Source organism: Heloderma suspectum, chromosome 3 (genome assembly GCF_057233095.1).
Source record: "Heloderma suspectum isolate Gila_16-S chromosome 3, 16-S_ref, whole genome shotgun sequence".
Classification (NCBI taxonomy): domain Eukaryota; kingdom Metazoa; phylum Chordata; class Lepidosauria; order Squamata; family Helodermatidae; genus Heloderma; species Heloderma suspectum.
Genome location: NC_139460.1, coordinates 133734611 through 133760000, shown reverse-complemented (window position 1 = coordinate 133760000; position 25390 = coordinate 133734611). Strand labels below are relative to the sequence as shown.

General features: G+C 42.7%; 1 protein-coding gene and 1 pseudogene across 1 annotated transcript in view; one reads left to right on the top strand and one right to left on the bottom strand.

Annotated features, from left to right (window-relative positions):
• The first annotated feature begins 2111 nt into the window (after window positions 1–2111).
• LOC146350270 (U2 spliceosomal RNA) lies at window positions 2112–2273 on the top strand (annotated as a pseudogene).
• Window positions 2274–4635: 2362 nt separating this feature from the next.
• Window positions 4636–25390, bottom strand: part of NALF1 (NALCN channel auxiliary factor 1) — a 569070-nt gene continuing 548315 nt past the window's right edge. Inside the window, exons 2-3 of the mRNA XM_084844653.1 lie at window positions 17685–17856; window positions 4636–7184 (exon numbers count right to left, since the gene is read on the bottom strand). Coding sequence (XP_084700779.1) covers window positions 6892–7184; window positions 17685–17856 — 465 coding nt within the window. The 3' untranslated portion in view covers window positions 4636–6891. The remainder of the gene's footprint in view (window positions 7185–17684; window positions 17857–25390) is intronic.

Sequence of the window (25390 nt, the reverse complement as noted above, 5' to 3'; positions counted from 1 at the left end):
CAGATGTACCCAAGGACCTTTTTGTATGGTCCCTTTGAACAGCAGGCCCCTATGTCATATCAGTTTGAAACATACTACAGTCAGGGCCAGAAATATTGGAACAAGGATAACTGTTTTGGCAGTTGGCCTCCGTACACCACCACATTGACGTTGAAAGGAAATACACCCAGATGGGAGTGAAGTCAGGACTTTCAGCTGTAATTCAAGGGGTTTGACAAAAGTGGGGCACTAACCATTCAGGAAGTACAGCCAGTGGCATACACACACACCCATTGTTGGTGGCTCATAAGTAATGGAACAAACCAACATCATTTCAAACTGAAGGATCACCTTTAATACCTGGATGAAAATCCTTTGAAGTCAATGACTGCCTGAAGTCTGGAACCCATGGACATGACCAAATGCTGAGTTTCCTCCCTCAAGATGCTTTGCCAGGCCTTTACTGCAGCTGCTTTCAGCTGCTGCTTGTTTGTGAATCTTTCTGCCTTCAGTCTTGTCTTCAGTAAGTGAAAAGCATGCTCTATTGGGTTGAGATCAGGTGACTGACATGGTCAATGAAGAACATCCGACTTCTTTGCCTTGAGAACCTCTTGGGTAGCTTTTGCTGTATGTTTTGGGTCATGATCCATCTGCAATATGAAGTGGCGTCCTATCAGTTTGGCAGCATTCGGCTGAATCTGAGCAGAAAGTATAGTCCTATACACTTCAGAATTCATCCTGCTGCTTTTATCAGCAGTCAGGTCATCAATAAACACCAGTGACCTGGGTTCCATTGGCAGCCATACATGCCCATGCCATCACACTGCCTCCACCATGTTTGACAGATGATGTGGATGCTTTGGATCATGAGCTGTTCCTTTCCTTCTCCATACTTTTCTCTTCCCATCATTCTGGTACAAGTTAATCTTGGTTTCATCAGTCCAAAGAATCTTATTCCAGAACTGGGCAGGCTTTTTTAGGTGTTTGCAGGCAAAGGTTAATCTGGCCTTTCTGTTCTTGAGCGTTACCAGTGGTTTGCACCTTGTTGTGAAGCCTCTGTATTTACATTCATACAGCCATCTCTTGACTGTAGATGTTGACAATGACATGCTAACCTCCGCAAGAGCATTCTTGACCTGGCTAGATGTTGTGAAAAGGTTCCTCTTCACCATGAGCAGAATTCTGCGGTCATCCACTTTAGTTGTCTTCCGTGGTCTTCCAGGCCTTTTGCTGTTGCTGAGCTGGCCAGTTAATTCCTTCTTTTTCAGGATGTTCCAAACTGTCATATTGGCCACTCCCACTGTTTTTGCTATCTCTCTGACGGGTTTATTTTGTTTCCTCAGCCTAATGATGGCCTCCTTCACTTGCATGGACACCACTTTGGATCTCATGTTGGGAGTTCCAGTGAACAGCTACCAAATGCAAATGTAACACCTCCAGGCCTTTTATGTGCTTGATTGGTCATGGGGTACCCAGAAAACAGGCCACACCTGGCCATGCAGCTGCTTGTCAGCCACTCCTACCATTACTTATGAGACACCAATGATAGGGGTGTGTGCATGCCACTGGCTGTCCTTCCTGAATGGTTAGTGCCCCACTTTTGTCACACCCCTTGAATTACAGCTGAAAGTCCTGACTTTGCTCCCATCTGGGTGTGTTTCCTTCCTTTCGACTTCAATGTGGTGGTGTACAGAGGCCAACTGCCAAAACAGTTATCCTTGTTCCAATATTTCTGGCCCTGACTGTATATGATGTGTGTGTTCCTATTCAACAAATACAGGTCTAAAGCCCTTTTGGGTTCATGACACTTTGGATCCTGGCCCTTACCTGCAATGAATCTTTGTATTCCACTTCAACAGAACAATCTATCACTCAAACGTATGCAGGATAAAGCTACAGATATATAATAGGCTTTGTTTACACAGTGAAGGATTCAGAAACTGTTAACTCAGAGTTTTTATGCTGAAATAGCAACCTCTGAATTACAGACCAGGAACTCCAGGGTGCTTTGACCACATTGCCTTTTTCAGTCCTTCAAGTCATTCAGTGGTTACTTTTGTTTGCAAGAGCCTTGTACTCCACCAACATTGGTAAATCAGAAATTACAACCTGCTTTTGTTTATGTGATTCCTATCACTTCTTGGCTTATTGGCTAAGATCAAGCGTAGTAGCTCTTCTTACCAGTTTATGTGATCTCTTACTTGACCCCATGAAAAGTGTAAGTCAGGAGACCCTAATTTTAACTAGTGGTTAAAGAACTAGTGGTTCTTTTTCACTTTTGAACTCCACCCACCTTGCTGAATGTAGTGAAGAGGTTACTTTCCTAGGATCTCTCATGTTAAATAGAGAAAAAGGTAGACATGTATTTGTCCTTTGTTATTCTAATATGACTACATTAGGCTATACCACACAATATAGCCAGTTACATTTGCCATCTCTTCTTTGGGGTGAACAGCTTCTGTTACCTTTCAGTAGTTCTATGCTTTTAAGAAACTATACATGATGATACTTCTTGGTAATCTCTAAGTCCATCTTCATTCTTCCAGAGACTCATTTTAAGTTGCCAGCTCTCTTGTGCTGCTTATGTTTCTCAGCTTTTATCCCACTTCTTTGCTGAATAGATAATTGTGTGCGGAAGGACAGCCTTCAGTAGCTGTATTTGCACCAAAAAAAAAGTATTCTATCTCTTTAATGAAAGGAAAAGTCAGTATAATGTATTCTCAAATGTAAATGCAATAAGGAAATAACATATAGCTCTGATTGTGATCTATGACATTTGGATTAGCAGTATTCATATATTGCACAAACTCCGGAATTTTCTCTGTTTCAGAAATAAAACAATAAACACATTGGGGAAAAGTTTGCTCTATATGACTGCGAAATAGATATCTTTTTTTTTCCATTTACTATGCTAAAATATTTGAGCATCATCTCTCTGAAGCCAGTTCTTCATCATGTATGTCCAAGTCACAGTACAAGGAGAAATGGAACAAGATGGCAGTTACAGTGGCAAGATGCAAATTTATTCCAGCAAAAGTAATAGGTGCACAATATCAAGCATGCTCAGGTTTGTGCCAAGGAACTGTTACGATGAGGAATGGATGGGATGAGGTTTTTGCATCATACATGATTACGTTTCTCTGAACTTCATAAAAAGAGTCTTTTTGTCTATGTGATTTCCTAGCTGCCACTAAGAAAAAATACAGACCACACTGCTGGAATAGAAATACCCTGCTCAAACGATAATATACATCACAGCAGCAGTCTCCCCAGGAACATGATATTCCTTTAAAAAAATCCATGAAAGAAATAGACTGAAAAGGGAAAAAAATAGTGACAGAGAATTCACAGACCATGTAACTGCAGGCACCTATTTGGAAAGGAAGGGAATATTTTATTACATCTTTAATTAAAATGGTTTGTGCTTCCTGTTTCGTTTTACTCATTGTTTTGCTTTTCTTTTTAAAGCATGTGAATAATGTTTCCACTGTTTTTCCTCAGCTCTCTTCTTTTTATGCCATTGCCTGAAGCCAAGGAGTGGTAGAGCTGTGTTTATCTCCCCCTGACAAAACACTAGTAATTTTTTAAAAACTACAGAAGGGGAGGAAGAAATAATCATTTCTTGACAGATATTTTCTGCACTGAGTCGGTTCACACATCATGATAAGCCATGGTGGGTTAATTAACCTGCAAGGCTCCAAGACGTGTGCCAGCAGCCATTTTGAATATGCAAGCTGTAGCAGGTGTGCATTGTGGTTTGTCATGAGAACCTGGGCACCATGGGTTATTTCAGGGTTAAACAACCCTCGGATAACCCTAGAATAACCTTATCTATGGGTTGTTTAACCCTCAAATAACCTATAGTACCTGGGTTTGCACGATATAACAAGCCAAGGTGCCTGCCCACCACAGCTTGCACATTCAAAATGGTGGCTGATGCTCATCTCGGAGTCTCATGGGTTAATTAACCCATGGTGGCATATCGTGATGTGCAAACTGGCCCAGCATGTCGTCATGAGGCAAAATAGGGTCACATTGAGTACAGCCAGCATCTCTTCTTTAGACGCTACTTTAACTGTGGGATGAACAGAACTCACTACTGTATTGGGGCAGTGCAAAAAAAGAAAAATGATGAGTGTTACGTTCATGGGGTGAACCAAAATGATGCGATGAATGCCACAGAAATGGATGTTGCCGAATGGCCTTTGCACAGCAGAGGTAGATCAAGGTTTATAACAAACTGTTTACTGACCATTTACATTTAAGATCAAGAGAAGAGGTCAGTTGAACAAGAGCTCACCTAAGTGCTTGCTTACTCATGTGATGCTAGCTTATCCCTCCAGTGTCGCAGGCCAGCCCAGTTATTGCTGCATTACTTTTAGCAATAGACCCAATATACTTTGAAATCTACATTCTACCATTGATTAAAGCTTTCTCTCACTCCTTCCCGCCCCCCGCAATTTTCAGAACATTTCCACAGTACAGCATAATTCATAAGATGTGCTCTTCCATGAAAAAAGCACCATATTTTATGCCCCATAGATAGAATACCTGTGTGTGCGCATGTGCAGTGGGGAGGGCAGAAAGGGAAAGGGTAAGGAAATAAACTGAAGCTGAAGAATTCTGTATTTTACGTGCTTTTTTTTTTTTGTATTTGCACAGGTCATTTTAAGATCCTCATTCTCAGTCATAGCAAAACACTATCAAAACAAGAAGTCTTGCAAAATAGTTGAGCTTATACATCTTAACAAATGCATTAGTTTAACCTAAAGCAGTAGGGATTTTCCTTTTTTTGCAGAACTTCACAAACCATAAAACATGAATAAAAATGCATATCAACACCGCAGTGATGAACAGAAATGTTTCTTGAAAGAGGGCAGGGAGGATGGATTTTCATAGCTAGGAAGTAGGTAATTGGTTAGCTAAGAGAATATTTCCTATCTTTTTTCCTTCATCTCTCAGCTACACAGCAAACAGCTCTAAAGTGCACTTTCCAAGTGTAGTTAGAGAACAGGAAGGAATGAAAAGTTTTTTTTTAAAAAACAGCCCTTATTAACTTTTCCTTCCATTTATTCTAGTGTAAACTCTAAAAAGCCTTTTTAAAAAGCAAGTTCTCATACACTCAGCAGGTGATATGAACCTATCAACAACAACAAAAAGCAATGAAAAAGGCAATTTGATTATCCCCTCCCCCCATTTGACTACTCATAGCCCGATATGTGAAGTTTTATTGCACACTCATGAAAATGGTTTATCTATATTAAAAAAAAGAGATGTTTCCCCCCCCCAGCTGTGCTAACATATCAATCTATCTCCTACTCCAGCCCCCCATGCCCCTGTCTGCCTTTTGTTCCAATGATAGTTTTGACAACATGTATCATTTGGGGGTGCTTCCAGACAAAGCTTTTCATTGTACAATTGCACTGCCTTGTTTGACGGAGCATCCAGACAATGTAACCTTCGATTTATAGCCTTCCTGTGTTTTCCCATCTCTTCTTCCACCTTTTTTCTTACCAGAAAATAATCCATTAAGGAAAAATGGAATAGCTTTGCAGTACCATTTGAGTGTTAGCAATAGGAGCCCTCCAGCTGGAAGCACCCTTATTGGATAGAGGACAGCTTCACAAAATCGGATTGCTGCAGGAGAGACCCACGTGGACACAATTCACAAGTGTACATACATCTTAAAATAACTGCAAACATGCATCCAGGAACCTTTGTTGGGCTAGGGATTCCAAGATGGGTGTACACTGCTGTTTCAGCTAAATGTGTGAATAATAATGTGTGATGTCCACAGATTACATGTTTTCTGTAGGAAAACTGGTGTTTCTCACAGCAGTCATAATGTGAGGCGATGTCCTCAGGATCAAATACTTGTAGGTCTTTCTCTTTAGATTTGTCAGGAAAAAGGAATCTTTGTTTTTTTCTGAATCTCTTTGCCCCATAGATTATATCGACATGTGCCAGTTATGTGACTGCAGAGGAATTAATATCGTAATTCACAATGAATGCCAGACGTTTACCATCACTGTGAAGGCCTCTCATCTAGTCAACTCACTGAGCTCTTAATCTGGTTTCACACACTGTGTTCTATATCAGGCTGCTCCTGTTCAACTGACCAGTGAGAAAGGACTGGGCTTCTTTGAAAATGGGAATTGGAGCAACAGTTTGTTATAGGTTTCTTTACATTAAAATTTCACTGTCTGATTCCACCTTATAAGGAGAGCACTTCTTTGTTCTGCTAGCCTCCCCCAGCCTCCTCGCTTTGGGTTTATCCAGTCAGGTGACTTGTGCAACAGTGGCAGAGGCTCATCTGATTCATGCACCCATTCATTGTGATTACACAGATGGAAAGCAAGCGGGCATTGTCTGCTTTGGGGCACGGGGGGGGGGGACAGGGAAGGTGTGAGGGGAGAAGGAGAACAGTTTTTGTGGGTAAATCATTTAGGGGGCTGGTTTTGTTTTTAAAACTGTTAGTTAGTTATGCCATGGAACCATAGCAGTTCTTTCCTCTAATAGAAATTGACAAGACGTAAAAGACAGAACTATCAGATGAACACACACAATGACTAGAAATAGATAAGACAGTGAAAAGACGTAGTTTAGCTCTGAGAAACTGTCCGAAAAATAAAATCCTGTATTAACAAGTGCAAAAACAAACCAAAAAAAGAAACTCCAAACATTAAAACACAGTGTATAAAATGGTGTGAGAAATTTAAGTCACCAGACAGCCTTTTAGTCAATAAAAAGCTGTATACGATGTGTCCTTGTTTGGATTGTGGCCATCTGTTGAGTTTTACTCAGAAGACCTTTGGAGGAGTGAACAGAGGCCAAAAGGACCCAGTCTCTTGTGTCTGACTGCAGTATGCATGGGCCTGCTGTGTGCCTATGGGAGGAGATGGATCAGGTCTTTTATTCCTCATTGGTTGAATTTTCTTCCAAATTTGTTATGCCTCCAAAGCCCAGTTCTGTTGAGTTCTGTGCTGCTGAGACGGTGAGTACTGTATGTAAGAGAATTAATACAAGAACACACAGTTTAAGTCTGCTGTTACACAGTCTTGATGCTGATGAAACTGTGAGTGATGTCCGGTGACACATTGAGTCACTTGTTTTTATAGTCCCTTTGGATTGGTTATCTGATAAGAGTCCCCATCTGACATCACAGCATTCTGGTTCTGCATTGGTTGGATAGTTGTCATAGAGCCCTGCAAAAGGGGGAGGGGGTGAAAACAGCAGAAAGTTAATTCCCATTAGCGTGTTTACATGGTAAAGCAATCTTCTGAATGCAGCAACATGCCCTGGTTCAAGAGTCAAGTAGTAAAGTCCTAGGAGTTGTAGGACTTTTCTCTGTCTAAACATGCATAGGATTGCACCCTAAGCCACCTAAATCATGTTCCCGATATTCCCCATTTTAATTTCTAAAAAATATGTGTGTGTGTGTGTGTGTGTGTATTTATTTATTTACAATATTTGTATATTACTCCACATCCAAAGATTTTGGAGCGGTGAACAGCAGGTAGGATAAAAGAATAAAAACCATGTTAAAATACCTACTGTTTTGAAAAAGAAACAGAGTATTGATAAACCAAGTTCTGATAAAACTGCAGCCAGTCACTCAAGGAAAGCTTCCTGAAATAACAATGTTTTCAGGAGCCGCTGGAAGCAACACAATGTTGACACCTGCCTGACCTCCAAAGGCAGGGAATTCCAGAGGAAGGGGGCCACCACACAGAAGGCTGTTCATCTGGTGGACTCCATTCGGGCCATATGTCCACGTGAAAACATCAGGAACATGGCCTCTGATGACCTCAGTGAATGGGCAGGTTGGTAAGGAAGGAGGCACTCTCTCAGATATCCTGGTCCCAAGTTGTTTAGGGATTTTTAAATTGTCAATGGTCAGTACATAAAAGGAAGAGAATTATGCAAGAACTCATAAAATAAAATGAATCCTCTTATGAATTGCAGGGAAGGCTCTGCTCTGGGTGCCATCCATATGTGAGGGGAGATCAGCTAGTAGGGCCTGCTCTGTTGTGGTACCCAGTTTATGAACTACTCTCCCCAGGGATGCCTGTATTGAACCATCTGCATATGCATTTATCTATTAAGAACCTTTCTTTTTTAAAAATGTATTTAACTAGTGCTATGTGTAAATTTTCCTAGCAAACATTTTTTCTGTGAAAGGAGGACTTTTGGTGGCAGGGCGGTGGGGATGTTCCCTTTTCCCCAAGTGCAATTTTTTCATGTTTTTTTATGCCTGTTTGAAGCTTCTCTCAGCAGCTGCTTTGACATAATTTTCTTTTTAAAATGCTATCATCATCTTGCTGACTGTGTGATCCCAGCCAATCATATAGCCAGCATGATAATACCATGAAACACACATAACCATTCATATTTGGCTACATGGTAACATCTCAAAGGCCATTGAAATTTAGGGCAATCTTTCCTGCCCTTTCCGCTAAACTGTTTTCATGATAATGCCACATAGCTAAGCAAAACTGCAGAGTGAAGGTAGGAAGCCAAAGCAGAGTGAGGGTAGGAAGCAATGCCCTCCCTCTGAATGGGTGAATACTTTTGCCCATGTTCACATAGCTACCACAAAAGACACTGAAAGGGGGAGGGTACTTTTCACAGGGGGTGGAAGAGTTTGCAAAAAGTTTTAGTTTTAGCTCAGCTTTAATTTTAGTTAGTTTTCCACCACTGCCTGACATTGCTTGCTCTGTTTTATATTTGTTTGTTATTTGTTTTTACCGTTTTAAGAAATAATTTCAATTGGATATTTAGATTTATTGCTGTGTACTTTTAACATTCTACTTTGCCTTCAGGAAATATTGGAAAGGCAAATAAACTATTATCTTAAAAACATTTTCTTAAAACATTTTCCAAGGCCATGTTTTCAACTCTGTAATGTGCTAGTCCTCATTTCTCATATAGTCTCTTTGCTTCATGAGAAATGGGATTACCTACAGATATCCACATCCATTGCAATGTTGAGACTACAACCTGGAACATTTCCCATGATCTCTGCTTCTCCATTATTTTGTTAATATTAAAATCCTGGCCAATTTCTAAAGGGATCTGCTAGTTTCATGTCTGTATAGATATCATTCCTCTGATGCACAAGATGTGTACAGACTTGGGCAGAGCAACCCTAATAATTGAATCTGCTTACTGGTGGGGTTTAGGACAGGGCATACAAGTCCCTCTGCTGGCAGAGAGGAGCTCTGCCAGCAGGCAGAAGGGGGAGGAAGCATGGCATGTTCATCCCAGGGGTCCCAGCTGTTCCTGTGGAGAGCTCTGCAGGTGAAACTCTACTGCCAGTGGTAGGCTCAAAAAGGGGGCATTCTGGGAGCAGGGCAGAGGATACTTTGAAGCCACTGGATCCAAAGTCCCTCCGTTCCCCTGAGGGGCCTTAGAATTGGACCCCTCAGCTACACCAGCTTGGAGCTAAGTCCCCACAATTAGTTTTAATGGGTGGTTTTTGTTTGTTTTTTTACTGTCCGCTGGGGCTAAAAAAGTAGGGGTGCATGAAAGTCACTTACCTGGTCTCGCAGCTTGCTTCGCGGTGGGGGGGAGGCGCTTCGCTGCTCCCCCCGAAGTTCAGGCTGAGGGGGGGAGGCTTCCCTCCTCGCCCGGCCGAAATTCAGGCCAGGGGGGAGGCTTCCCGCCTCGCCCGGCCGAAATTCAGGCCGGGGAGAAGCGCCCCGTCTCCCCGGCCGCGAACTTCAAAAGAAAAAACAAACAAAACACGCCCCTGTGATAGGCTACGTAACAATTAACGTAGCCTATCACGGCTAGATCTGCAAAGTCAGCTGTGATAGGCTACGTTAATCGTCACGTAGCCTATCACGGGTGACTTTGGAAAAAAAAAAAGCGCATACGCAAATGGCGGCCCCTATAGGGAGCCACCATTCGCATTCCTTATTTGGTCCCTGTAGTCTACGTAAATCTTTACGTAGACTACGGCGAAAATAAGGGCAACGCTATTTGCGTTGTCCTTATTTTTGCCGTAGTCTACGTAAATCTTTACGTAGACTACAGGGACCAAATAAGGAACGCGAATGGTGGCTCCCTATGGGGGCCGCCATTAGCCGTACGCGCTTTTTTTTTTTTTTTAAAGTCACCCGTGATAGGCTACGTGACGATTAACGTAGCCTATCACGGCTGACTTTGCAAATCTAGCCGTGATAGGCTACGTTAATCGTTACGTAGCCTATCACAGGGGCTTTTTTTTTTTTTTACTTTGCTTGTAATGGCAGCGGCGGCAGCCGGTCGAAAGAACAGCTGCCTCCCCCACCCCTGACGACCTGCCGAACCGCCGCCGGAACCCGCCGCCAGGAGGGACATTCGTGAAAGGTAAGTCCCATCCCGGGGGCGGGGGGCGGGGGGGGCGGAGAAGTTCTCCCCGAACAACCTTTGGAGGACCGAATGCGTTGGTGCTCGGCCCCCCAAAGTTTCGGGGAGAAATTCTCCCCCATCCCTATAAAAAAGACAAGTCTCAACTATCTGCCACTTCACGTTTCCCTCCCCTCCACTCCCCAAATTAGGATTGCTCTCTTGGGCACATTCCTGGTGAACCCTGACTCAGATAAATCCCTGTTGAAAAGCAAGCGATACATGAACAATAGGAAGCCTTTTGCCATTTTTGTTTTGTTCAAGCAAAGGGTATAAAGAATTACCTCTCATTCGACCCTAGCTTCTTACCAGGGTAATGCTTTCACGTCTCTTTGAAGAGGTCAATAAGGTTAAAAATATTAAAACAATATTAAAAGTATGATATGATAATACTCATATACACATGTGGGGAGGGGGGGAATGATACTGGAAGCAGGCAATCTTGATAGGATTATTCATGGACCACGCAAGAGTTTTCTGCTGTGTTTTATGAATGCGCACTTAGAATCATAGAATCATAGAATAGTAGGGTTGGAAGGGGCCTACAAGGCCATCGAGTCCAACCCCCTGCTCAATGCAGGAATCCAAGTCAGAGCATCCCTGACAAATGGCTGTCCAGCCTCGTCTTGAAGGCCTCCAGTGTGGGAGATCAGCAATGCAAAGGTGGTTGGGGAGCTAAATGAATGGACAAACTGAGGCATGCTGCGTCTAAAACAAACAAAAAGACAGCTTCACCAGTTGGTAGGTTCCCAACATATTTTGAGAAAAGTCTTTATCAAGGGAATCTTAAACACTGCACAGGAGGATTTCCTCTCCTTTTCCTCATCCAAGGAAGACCAAGTGTGTTACTCAAGCCGTATGTCCCACCATCCCTTGCAATTTTGCAAGGAATCCTGGGACCCACCTTCCCCTTGCCGTGATATAATCAAGGATGAGTGTCAGGTGAGCTACTTTCATCAGCCACCTCTTAATAAATGGACACATAATGAGTCTTAAGAATGTCCCACCTCAGGCAAGCATGTGGAATGCTGGTGTGGTTGAGCTGACTTTCTAAGCCGTATAACTAGGGATATTCTTCTTACTGTTAACTGAGCTGCATTAACACTACATGCAGTGCTCATATTGCTTTTATACGAGTATAACTGTTTCCTGGAGAAAGGGAATGAGTGTTAAAGCAGCTACGGCTATAGTGTGGGAGAGATATACGTTCCGCTTCCAGCGTGAATAACTGCATTTAACGTGGTTTGAAGTGTCCATCGTTCTCCACTAGGTGTCCCCAGTCACCTATTCCAAATTACAAAAGGATAGCAAAGCAGTTGGTAAGCCATGTAGAGTTCTCAGAATTTAAAACACAACAATGAAAATCTCCATAACCCTTTGTACATCACACGTGCTGTGTCGTCTTGATCGTTGGCTTTAAGGAACATGTGACACCTTTGCTCTGCAATCTACTGGCTAAAATTCCAGGACTGGAGTTCAACCTTAAAAGCCCTTTATAGGTCTCTTTCTCAAAACATCTGATGAACCTGTGCCATTATTAGGGAACGAAAGTGTGATCTCCTTCGTATCTTCTTTTTGGTTTGGTATTCATTCAGTATTTGGATTGCCTGGGCTGCAGGCATATCACTGTAGCAAAGTCTCCAGACTACCTTCTTGATTTTTCAGATTAATTGAAAGAGTACGTGCCTTGATCTGAGTCACAGGCCTGATTCATTTGGACCCTTCTGGGGTCAATTAGGCACATTACAGCTGCTCAAGAAGTAGAACTCTCTTCTCACAGGAGAGAATGGGGAGAAACTTCCAGATGCAGATCAGTACACACGGGCGGGCTGGGGAAGATTCAAAGACTGGATTTTATTTATGGGAACGCAAGGAAAAATATGGATAGTATCCTATTCAGTTGCTCAGTATGAGATAAACCTGCTCCCAGATTTTTCTTCTCCTGGTCAGTGAGGATGAAGGCCATAAACAGATTCACAAACACATGACAATTATTATTTTTCAGTTACAATTTAACATGGGGATTTATTTAATAAATTTAACATTTATTTAGTACATTAACAATGAGATTTACTCCCTGGGAAGTGTGTTTGCAGCCTAAATTATTTTAAATATCATGCATTATGTGCATTTAGGGGTTTCTTGTGTTTTGCAATTTCACAAAATTTGAGGATAGGGTGGCCAGGTGTCCTACTTTACAGAGCACAATCCTCTATTTTAGGGTGTCCACTATTTGATGGGCTGTCCAGTCCAAGCCTGCTACAAAGATAAAGAACCATAAGAAGAACCAAAGATAAAGAACCAGGGCGAGCAGGGGCCTTGAAGTGGCCCACCACTAGTTGGCACCTGGGCAGCAGACTGAGCAGGCACGCAGGTCACCTGGTCACAGTCTTCCCCCCATGGACAGGTGTATTTCTATTCAACTTATATGCAAATGTAACTTATATGCAATTTACAATTATGTAAACTGGTGCCCTCTTGTCCTCTTTTTGGTGATGCAATTCCTCTTTTTTGGCAATGCGTAAGCGGCCACCCTAGCTATTCTCCATGTCCTTTAAACCCCAGTGTCACAAACATTCTGGATAGGGACCTAGGTTTATATATTATTTTGTATGTGTGGAAAGCCTGAGTAGCTAGGTAGGGCTAATGAGGCGTCCTCATATTTTGCTTGAGGGCTTTTTACTTCACAACTCTCTCTTTCTTCGATTTGCCAGCATTATTATCACCATTGGTGTTTCATTGGCTGTCATATACATGCCATGAAGGGTGCAATCCTTGGCTAGATTGCATGGCTGGCTGGGGAATGCTGGGAGTTGTAGGCCATTTCTCTGTGTAAACAGGCATAGGATTGCACGTTAAATCCTTCAGCACTCTTGAGAAAGCAAACCACGCTTAGGAAGCATGTTCACTTCAAAGCATAAAATAAGATCTAGCCTTTGCTTATATATTAAAAGTTTAAATAATGTGGCCTTAACAGTATAGGGGCACAACCCAAGTTATAAGAAGCACTTTTAAGTTCCATGAGTTTAAATGTGCTGGATTCAGGATTATGCTTAACTCTAAACTGAAATCCATGGCCGTTAAAAGAGTTTTTATTGAAGGGGTGGTCTAGTGTTAGGGTGCATGGGGACACCATTTTATATTTCCATAAGTGGGGCCAAGATTGCACAAAACAAAACTAGTGAATTTTAAGAGTAATTGTTGCAGTTACTTTCAAACAGACATCTCCCTTCTTTTGTTAAACAAAGAGTGTTCTACTTTTGTGTAACCCCCACACCAAAGTTCAAGGCATTAACTGTTACTCTGTTAAAAAGCAGACAACTCACTTAAATGGAGTTGCCATATAAGGAAAAAGGGGGCGCAGTTACAAAAGGACCCCCCCCTTCCTTATTCAGGTGGCTATTCTAGCCAGAGCGAAGAGAGTTCCTCTCAGGGAGCAGCACAACCAGAGTGACCTGAGGCCTGTTCAAGAAGCCCCACATTTTGCTGTTTCAGACCTGCAGGAATGAAGAAGAGAAAGCAGCTGCTGACCAGCCACACAGAACTACAGTCTACCATTTCAGGCTCTTTCATACATCAGAACTGCAAAACATATCACCCTGGGAGATGTCTATATCTAAAGACTAAGGGTCAACAGTAATCTGTAAATTGTTACGAGTTACACTTATATGTACCAGGGTCCTGCTGATTTTATTATCAGAGAACCTCTTTTATTGTTACTTGTTCTGTTGATATGTTAATATTAAAGTGAATAATAAAAAAGGGAAGCAGATGTTCCTGAGGTATAATCACACATGGTCTGAAAAACGGGGTAGGGGCAGTGATTTCCCACAAAGGACGTTCCTGCTGGATCATGCCTTATGTTTTTTATTTAAGAATTTAGGAGTAACTTCAAAATTGTATCCTTCAATTTTAGAATTTCCCCAGAGGGAAAGCACTCTGAAGGTTCTTCTACTTTTTGTGCCTTTGGGTTTTTACCCCTTTCCACCTTTGCATTATTTCAGAGCATATGCCAGTGTGGTGTAATGGTTCGAGTGTTGAACTGGGACTTGGGACACCCAGGTTCTAGTCCCCGCTCTCTCGGCCATGAAGCTCACTGGGTGACTTTGGGCCAGTTGCAAACTCTCAACCCAACCTACCTCACAGGGCTGTTGTTGTGAGGATAAAATGGAGAGGAGGAGGATTGTTCATGTATGCTGCTTTGGGTTACTGGGGGGGGGAAGGCGGGGATATAAATGCAACAAACAAATAAATAAATAAATGCCTGTTCAGAATCAACTTTTTAATGTTTATTTTTAATTTTATTGACATTTTTAATTGAATGGTTTTTGTCTTTTGATTATCATTTTGTATTTGTATTTTATTCTTGTTAGCTGCCTTGAACACCATTTGTAGTAGAAAAACTGGACATAAATTTAATAAATAAATAAATAAATAAATAACCATAAGCATTAGCGGTGTCAGCTCCAGGTTTTGGGAGCTGTTGGGCAAGACACCCTCAGTGGGGCCCCCTCCCTCAGTCAGCCTCCTCCCTCTCTGCCACTGTCGCTGGCGGTGGCAGCGGCTCCTCTTCCGCATTCTTCCGGCTTGCTTGCCAAGCGGAGTGCCAGTCCTGATGGCTAAACACTACCTCCAGTGTCTGAGGCAGTACGCCTGTGTACACCAGTTGCTGGGGGACACGGGCGGGGCGGTGCTGTTGCATTCACGTTCCACTTGTAGGTTTCCTGTGGGCAGCTGGCTGGCCGCTGTGTGGACAGAACGCTGGACTAGATGGGCCCTTGGTCTGATCCAGCAGGGCTCTTCTTACGTTCTCGTGTTCAGCTACCACTACTTCTCACCATTGCTGTTTGCTGGCTTGCTCGCTCACTCCCTCTGGGCTAGAGTGAGAGGTGGGTAATGAAGCAGGTTGCGATGATGAAGAGGAAGAGCAGGCTGAGAGGCTCCTGTCAGCTGGCTTCAGGACCAGGTGTGGGCCCTCAGCAGGTGCCAGTCCGTGCCGACCATTGACGCTGGCCCTGTGTGTTAGCATGCGTTCGCCTTTGATACAGCTATCATTTCTAATCTAGGCTGCTTACCCAAGTTGGTCTGTGAGACTCTCCCTGCCTTCCCTTTACTCTGCCTGCCCAGTTGGCAAGTCCGTTCTAGGCACATGGACATTCTTGTCAGACAGAGGAAAACAGCCACAAGGGAAAGAGGGCCCAGCCTTGGAAAGCAGATTTCTCGGTGTGTCCCCCTTCCATCTCTTTTGAAGTAGTCCTTTTGAGGTAGTCCTGAGGTAGCTCAGGGTGGGGATGGTATTATGACTGTGGCGTTCGTGCTGATTCCAAGACTTGCTACTACGTCACAGACAATGCAGGCTTTTCTGGGCTCAGTATAGGCATATGAGACTTCCTATCTTTTTAAAACCTTAGCTATGTATCTTTAAAAGTGAAGAATAAGCTCTTCTGCCCTGTGTATTCAACAGATTTAATTAGCCATGACACTGTATGCATGCATTAGAGTTAATAGCAGTGTCAAAAGCAGGTATGATAAAGGATTGTTCCGATTCAATAATTAATTAGTCTCCCTGCAGTATTACAAAAGCTCGAATTTCTCCTCTCTAATTATGTTATGATGATGAACAAATGACCAGAGCCCCTTGTTCTCGTCTGATCTCAGAAGCTAAGCAGGGTCAGCCCTGGTCAGTACTTGGATGGGAGACCGCGTGGGAGTCAGGCTTCCTGCATTAAGCAGGGGGTTGAACTCGATGGTCTTGCAGGCCCCTTCCAACCCTATGATTCTATGATTTTTTCGGACAGTTGTTTTGGTTGCATCATAGAAATGTAGGTTGGGCAAGGTTACACAGGGGGGCAGTCTATGCGTTCTACATGTGGAACAGGTACGGTTTAGATCTGACTCACATGTATACCCCACTTGGTGAGGTGTGATTTGAAACTTATGGTCTTATGGTGTACTGTCTTAAGTGAAAAGGCCCCAACCACACGATCCATCTACCCCCCTTTTTAGCAGTGTGTGCTCAAAGTGCAGAATGTAAAGGTAGGTGGCACTTTCAAAAAAGTAGGTACCTTCATTTGGTGAGCCAGTAGTACACTAATGGCCGTATCAGCTGTTGAGCCTAATACTCATTCAATAGTTACCCCTGCCTACCAATATGAGCAGGAATGACTCCCCTACAGGGGCTGGGAGCTGCCTGCGATTACAGCATTGGGCTATGCAGCAAGTGGTGGACAATGACGAGCTCGTTCAATAGGTACTTGTTCCAGCAGTGTATCTCGTTTCTTTGCATTCTGCATATATGATTTAGCACCCCAGAGCTCAAGCAATAGCATGGGAAGCTCTGTCTAGACAGGACCCGAAAGAGTATTGGCCAAGCTATGGCTTTTGAGCAGGCAATATGGACAGGAGGAGCATATAAGGATTAAAATGGAATTAGACCCAAGAAACAACATGGAAAGTGGAGAAATGGAACAAACTTGTCATGTACTTGTTTCTGAAAATTCCCAGTCATGCTGGAACTAGGGATGTCTGGATTTGCGAAATCCACCCCATGTATTTCATGGATTGTGTGGTGTTGTTTGCTCTGGGGTCTGTTCACAGATTTGGGGTTTTTCTGTTATGCAGAAAAATACGCAAACAATTCCGTAAGAGGGTTCGCAACAATTTACATAATTTATGTTAGTACATAACATTTAGCATATTGTCCCCAATTCCATTTAACTTTTCCCTGCATATATTTTCCAGGATGGAAACTTGTGTATTTTCCTATGAATAAATTTGTGTAAATTCTGGGAAAGTAAAAGAAAAGATCCCAAAGTCCATGGACTTTGCACAGCCTGAGGAGGCTTGTCTGCAGCGGATTCCGCAGGCTGGATTCTTAAAAATCTGAACTCATTTTGGTCCATCTCAAATTTCTCCAGCATCCCTAGCTGGGACAGAGAAGAAAGTGGTGCGTGTTTAGCTGCAGGGCTCTGGACTAGTTGGTGGTGGTGCAGGAGGACTCATGGATACAGAGGAAGAAGTGAGGGGTTTCTGTGGATTCTGATGGTGAGAGAATAGCAGTGTCAGCTGTGAGGGCTGTAGAAAGATGGAGATGGAGAAGTAGAAGCACTGCCATGGTGGTGGTGGTGGAAGGTGATGCTCAGCCATATTTAGCCCTTACATTTTGATACTTTGGCTACACCTGCTTTAAAACCTTTGAAAGCCTTTGGGCTCTGGTAATTGAAATGAATGTGGAATGAAGATATAGTTAGACCCATCATACAGTGCTGTGTTCAGAAAGGGATGTTAGTAGCAGCAGCTGAAATCAGCCATACCTGTACAGATGAAACTGGATAATCCTCCATAGATGACATCATCATTGTCTGGTAATATAAATGGACACCTTGTCTGAACCTCCAAACAGTATTGCTTGCAAGGAATTGTGTTGTTGCAGTGAGACTGTGTGACTTCAAAATACTGGGAACAGAGCCAGGCTTTGTAGACAGTCTAAGAGGAAGAAGTGGGGGGGGGGGAGGAAAGAAGAGAAAAGAATCAGACATAAAGACAAGCCAAAGCAACAGTGCCAGGATTATCAATATATATATAATATACAGCATAAAATTCTAAGAGACTGTCACTAAGGTAAAGCCAGGATATTGCCTTTCTTCCATTTCCTGAAAACTATCTTCCAAAATGCCTTCTATTACTGTTTATTCAGTCATAGTTCCATTAATTCCAGTTCTTTCGGCAGGAAAGATATAGACTCAGTTCGCACAATCACCAATGCAATCAACAAGCCATGGTTACTTGTTAACCACAATGTGCTTGCCGGTCACATGCTGGCCTGATTTACTTAATTACCCTCGCTGCTGTGGCTTACCATGTGGTCTGAACCCGGTGAGAGTGCATTACTGCCATGGTTAACAAACAACCCCAGAATCCTAGTTCTGCGTGGTCTGTTAACCACGGCAACAACCTACCCTCATGGTAAGCTGCGCTGGTGATGGTAATTAAGCAAATCTGGCTGGCATGTGACCAGCACATGCAGCGTGGTTAACAAGCCACCATGGCTTGTTAACTGCCTGGCAATCGTGCAAACTAGCCCATAGCGTTATCCGCACCCCACTCAGCTGAGCGGTGAGAAACTCCAGGGATGCAGCACTTGCCCCGGTTTGGAAGGTGGCTCTTGCAGGCTTACTGGCATATTGTGATATTTGTGTTTATTCACAAATACACAGGATGAGCATAGGTGGAGGTACAGCTTAAATACTCCAACAGATAGCCAAAGCCCACTGTTCCTGCTTCAGATCTCCAGGGAGACTGCTAGCACCCTAAGATGCTTACAGAGTGCAAACTCAGCTCCTTGACTCTCTCCGCCTCTGTCTCAAACTGCAGCCCAGCCTTTGTTTCCTTCACAGAACCTAGATTACAACATCTCTAGCCAGGGGTATGTGTGGGGGGTGGAGGTATCCCCATTTGGGGTATTTCCGAGCCATTCAGAAGGCCAGCTATTAAGAGCAATCAGCCAATCTCCCTAAGAAAAGACAACTTTTTGAAACAACAGTTTTCAGCATCAAAGGAAACCTATTTCACAGAAGACAAAGACCTGGTCCGCATGACTGCCCAGGTTCGGACAATATGGCAAGCTGTGCCGGTGTAGATAATTAGGGAAATCTGGCTGGCACGCACCCAGCATGCATGGTGGCAGCTGCAACAAGCCATGGTGGCTTGTTTCAGCTGCCGTGATTGTGTGAACCAGGCCACTGTCTGTTGAGTTTGGATGGAAAATGAAGGGGGCCAAAAGTGGTGGTGGGGTGGATGGATAGCCTCTGAGACCTGAAGTTTGGGGGTGGGGGGAGCTGAACCCAGATCTAGAATCAATCAGGGGCAGAATATGCAAACTCATATTCTGTGTCCCATAAACCTATTATGAAGTTCGGTGCCACCACTATCTCCATTTCAGCTTAACAGTGCTGTAAGGCAAGCCAAACTGGAACTGTGACACAACTAGTAACTGGAAAACGAAGGGAGTGGAAAGTAAGAAAATGCTGCAGTCATGTCCTATATAAGTAACAGCAGATGCAGGAGGAGAAACCCTTTTTCTTCCCACTTCTACAGTCCTTGAGCCAGTCACCAGGCCCTGTTTAGGCATCTGCGATTTCTGTCTGCCGAGGATTTTGCAGCTCTGGCTACGCCTATGCTTGAAAAGTCTTGTTCCATAACAAAGTGAATACAAAATGCAAAATCCATCAGTAAGCTGGGAAAATATACATATACTTGAATAGTGGGAACAAAATACAAGAAAGAGCTTCCAGAGGTTATCGGTTTGCCTGTTCCAGTTTTATGAATTCACAGCAGGTGGTGCTGGTTCCCTGCAACTAAAGATCAAATCCAGGCTACAGCAGTTAAAAATAAATGCTTTGATTACTTAGGAAACATGATATATAAATAAATTATTATTATTATTATTATTATTATTATTACTTGAACATCCAGCTCTCAAGCTTAAAGGACATGTCTAGAAACAGTTGTCTAGAAACAGTTTAGCGTTCCATATCTAACCCATCAACACCCAATATTTCTGATGGTGCAGTTCAAGAGTATATTGATCTGGTATTTTAATAACAAGCTTTCATGCACAGATTTGCCCTATGTATGAGTCGATCTTCATACTTGTATTCATAAATAGCTTGGTTTTTATACACCTTTGAGACCATCTTGTTTATGATTGACCAAGGAGCCCTTTTAATAATTCATCTGCATACCACTGTGTTTGACAAACACAGGTATGTAGAGAGGAGGTCTCAGTTGCTTCTCACAACTGTGAATGCATCTATGACAAGCCATTTTTCATCTGATTCTATTGCTTATGGACCAGATTCCATCCTGGCTGTCTCTTTGACTTGCCAGGTTGTGGCATAGCTCCTCTCATTATCCACCATATTCTGCTGCCAGGGTCTCTGTGACCCACTATATTCTGCCAGGCACAACTTTACACCCCAGCATACTTCTTGGGAAATCTATACAAAATGCTCTTCCCTTGGAGGCTTTGGTAAAGGCCAAGCCTGATCATTTTCCAGAAGCTTTGTGAGACCATTCTCAAAATGGGTTGCTTTGTTTCAATTTCTTTTTACATTTGATGTGTTTTATATACTTTTTATGTGGTAAGCTGCTTTGAATTTATTTTTATTTTTAAAGTGGGATATAAGTTTCAAAATAAATAAAATGAACCAATGAATTTTCTAGCTGGGGATGAAGCCAATAGAACATATATTCTTGTAGATTTAAAAATGCAGATTTTATTTGATTTTTTAAAAGATGTTTTTTGTCTATTTTGAAATGCCTCACCTGCCCAAAGACTTTAGAAATGGGCAGGATGCACATTTAAATAAAGAATCTGAGAAAAAATAATTACCTGCTACAATTTCTTAATATTATTATTCTTATCTAGGCTGCTGGATAATGGTCACTTAAGCATTTCTGAGGGGATTAGTAAGTACATTTCTTCCACCAGCAATTGTAAAAAGCAATATAGAATAACTGATTATTTCCTCCCCCCCCCCCCATACCTGGCTTTCATCAAAAGCACAATGAGAATTTAAAGGAGGAGGAAAAAGAATAAAAGCTTAAAATTCAACAGCTGGAAGCTTGAAAGGGGGTAATTTCCTAGAGAACTTGGTTCAATTTAAACCTATTTTATTTTATCTGTTCTAGTTTTAATTTGTGTCAGTAAAAGTTTAATTTCTATAATTACCCACAAAGCCGTTATCTTCAGCTTATTTGCAAAGGCAGCAGGTAGTGGCAAAGTTGCTAGGTGACCAGCTAAAAAATGAAAAAAACATTATTGCTAATCTGTGGTTTATGATTACCACTTTCAGTTGGATTTCAGTCATTGTACCTTGAAGGGAAACAATATTCTCATTACAAATGCAGTATTAATTGCGGAAGGAGAGTTTCCATGTTATTATGTTTAATTATTTACAAGACAGAAGTCTAGGTGAAACTTCTACTGTTTTGTTTTGAAAGAAGCTTTTTTAAAAAATTGTGCAGGCTTCCGAAACAGATAACTATGTAGTCTCTTGTAGTTTCAGTGCTTGGGTTGATCTTATTTCTTATGCTTCCCCTGTTGGTAAAATACAAATATTGAATGAATTATTCCTGTTAAATTTGACTGTACAGGAGCAAAGGAAGGGGGTTACTAGCTCTCAAGGACTTACAAATGTGAACTGGAGAGCTGATGATTTCACCCACCCTAGAAGTGGATTTCCACCTTCTAACTAGCAATAGAGGCCTTGTTTACATGTTATGTTTCCACTGCTCAGGATTCTTATTGAAGAGTAACCATTGCTGAGCAGATGTTACATATTTCTGTCTAACTAAGGAGAAACTGGATTGGTACCCTGCACAGATGGCACCAATGTGAGAACAAGAGAATTGCCTTGCTGGGTTAGTCCATCCACTCCGGCATTTTGTTTCCAGCAGTGGCCAGCCAGAAGCCCCTACGAAGCCCAGAAGCAGGACATGAAGGCATCCCATTTCCCAAAGTGGCTAAACAATGTCTCTGGGAAGCCCATAAAGAGGACATGAAGGTAATAGCCCTTTCCCAATGTTGCTGTCTAGCAGATGGTGCAGAGTCACACCTGCAGGGGAGTGGGATGTGTGCCCCTTCAGATGGTGTTGGACTACAACTCCATCAGCCCTAGCTGGCAGAGTCAACGGTGAGGATGGGAGAGGCAGTCCAACAACATCTGGAGGGACACACATTCCCCATCCCTGTCTCTGAAACATGGAGCTGCTTAGTCAGAATAGGCAATAGGGGTCTAGACCAGCCTTCCCCAACCTCCAGGTATGCTGGACTATAACTTTCATCACCCCCAGTCAGCAATGACCTTTCTGAATGGTGATAATGGTAACTGTAGTCCAACACATCTAGTAGGAACCAGGTTGGAGAAGCCTGGTCTAGAGGAACTGTTGGTCTGACTAATAGGGCTGGTTCACACAATTGCAGTAGCCCACCATAGCTTATTTAGGCCATGGTGGGTTGCGGTGTGTGTTGGTGGCCATTCTGAATATTCAAGCCACAGAGGCCTGTTGCCGTTGCTTATGGTGTCGTCCCAACCCAGTGAGGGTGGGTTGTTGGCGTGGTTAACAAAATACCCACAAACCTAAAACAGCCCGTAGATTATGGGTGATTTGTTAACCATGTCAACAGCCCATCCTTGCCAGGTTTGGGCAACACAATAAGCCATGGCGACTTCCTGGCATGGTTTGAATATTCAAAATGGCCACCGGTATGCACCACAACCCACCGTGGCTTAAATAAGCCATGGTGGGCTGTGGTGATCATGGGAAGTGGGTCACAGAAAGCAACTTCATATGTTTAAACACTAGCAGCCATGACCTCATCTTGAGGCAATGGATTCCATCACCTGATTGAGCACTGGGTGAAAAAGTACTTCTTTTGTCAGTCCTGCTGCCCATCAGCTTTGTTGAGTGATCCCAATATATTATACAATATATTAGTGGTGGGAGTTGCTAAATAGATAAGACAGCTGGCCTTTTCCTTTATCATTAGGATTGTTATCATTTTCTAAACAAAACACTGAGTATATAACAACAAATAAAGAGTACTTATAGCCCTTTGCCCCACTCCTGAATAGAATAAAAATATCAATAATAAAATGCTACCAGTCCTGGCAGTTTTTCTTTTAAGAAGGAAAAAAAAGGGGGAAATGGAAATGAGAGAAGAAGATGAAGAAGAGGAGGAGGAGGAGGAAGAGGAAACAGGGAAGGGCGAAGGAGGGGACAAAAGGCAACAGTGAGATCAGGCTAAGAATTGGATGAAGATGGTGAGGAGTCATTGTTCAAAGACATAGGGTCTTGCCAACTGGAAGTGAAGGTGTTAGGAGTAGCTCATCTGTTGAATGCAATCCTCTCCTTTGTACAAAGATCCAACATGTCACTGAGCCAGTCATCCACAGAGGGAGACTCACAAAAACAATCCTCTTGGCAACCAGAGCTGCCCGCTGGTTCCATTCTACTTGATGCTTAGGGAGTGCCCATAGAGCTGGTATATAACCCAGGATTAAATTACTAGCTGTAAAGGTCAGTGAAGTAGATAATGACTGGGTTCACCTGACCACCACAGCCCACTGTGGCTTATTTAAGTCACAGTGGGTGATGGTGCATGCCAGCAGCCATTTTGAATATTCAAGCCGTGGTGGGCTGTCACCATGGCTTATCATGTCATGTGAACCTGACAAGGGTGGCTTATGCGAGGGTTAAACAACCCTCGCGTAACCCATGGGCTATTTAGGGTTATGCGAGGGTTGCTTAGTCTTCGTATAAGCCACCCTCGCGGGGCTTGCAAGACACAATAAGCCATGGTGACCGCCTGCTGTGGCTTGAATATTCAAAGGGCGGCCACCATGCGCCACAACTCACAATGGCATAAGTAAGCCACGCTTGGCTGTGGCAATTGTGCAAACCAGCCCAACATCCGATGTTGATACGAGTTACAATGTCCTGCGAGAAGTGAGCAATTTGAGGCATTCCCAGAATATGTGAATCAGACTGGCTTCAGGTGTCTGGCAGTGCCAAACAGGCATAATTTTCAACCTAAGTTTACAAGGTGCTCTCATGCACAAGTGGGCCTGATCTGCCCTAGTTGCTGACACGTGATTGGTGTCAGTCTGAAGGAGGCCCTAGATGGGAATGGTTGCATGCAAACCCTGGACAGAGTTTGTATCCTCATGGAGGGAGCTCTGCGCCCATATGTGTGTAGGGTCTCTTCTGATTGACACCAGATGCATGTCGGCTGCGGGACATGGTCAACACCTGCCAGTGTGTAGTGGGGGTGGAGTTTGCCCGCTCATGCAAGAGAGCCGCTTCAAGCATTCATACTGAACACCTGAAGAGGGCTAAAGCTTCGAGGTGGGCAGGGTGGGGAGCAAATAGATTATTTGCCTATCAGTACAATATTTGGAAAGGAGAACGATCCCAGTGAGGGGTGTAATCTGAGCAAATTTCAGGAACATTAAATAAAAAATGGATATAACTTGGCTATAATAGCTTTAAATATTTGGCTTTATATACACAACTCCTACTGTTTGCAATAATTTTTGTTCCTACCCAAAATGTATGTATTTTGTTTCCAGTTTGCCAGTTTAGATTACCTCAAAATTCACAGCTATTTCAAGGATGTGCCCTTCATTGAAAAATCTGCTTTGTATTCCTAAAGTTACAACAACCTTCACCAACTTGGTTCCCTATCTATCTATCTATTTATTTATTTATTGTCTATACCACCCAATTGCTGAAGCTCTCTGGGCAGTTCACAAAAATTAAAACCAAAAAGCACACAGTAAAACAATATAAAATATTAAAACCACAATATAACAATATAACCAGAATAAAACCAGAGTAAAACCTAGCAGCAATTTTTTGTACTACAACTCCCAGCATTCTTGACCATTGGCTGTGTTAGCTGGGGCTGATGGGAATTGATGTCCAAAACATCTGGAGGGCACCAGATTGGGGAAGGTTGAGTTATGAGGTTTCAAAGCTTCCATTTTAATCAACCATACAGTCCTCTCCATCTCCGCTAAAAAGATCAACAGTCATCTGATTGGCACTAACCACGTGAACAAAATGAATAGGAGACAGAAGAGTTCTACATCTACTACCATGTTGTTTTGCATGCATCTTACCATAAGTAATAGCACCATTTTCATATGGAGAAACTTCCCTGCCCTACTTTCATGTGACTACAGGGTTTTATTAAATGAATCAAAATATCCAGTATATACACATCATTATCACTTCAGAAATGAACTGAAAAGACAAATGATTAATCATCCAGTCACTGAAACATTCTGAACATTAAAATGAAAAGAAAAACCACCCCATTACAGTCAATGTGATAATAAAAAATGGGAAGCTTTTGAACAAATTGAACCACCCCATTACAGTCAATGTGATAATAAAAAATGGGAAGCTTTTGAACAAATTTTTGAACAAACTGAACCACCCCATTACAGTC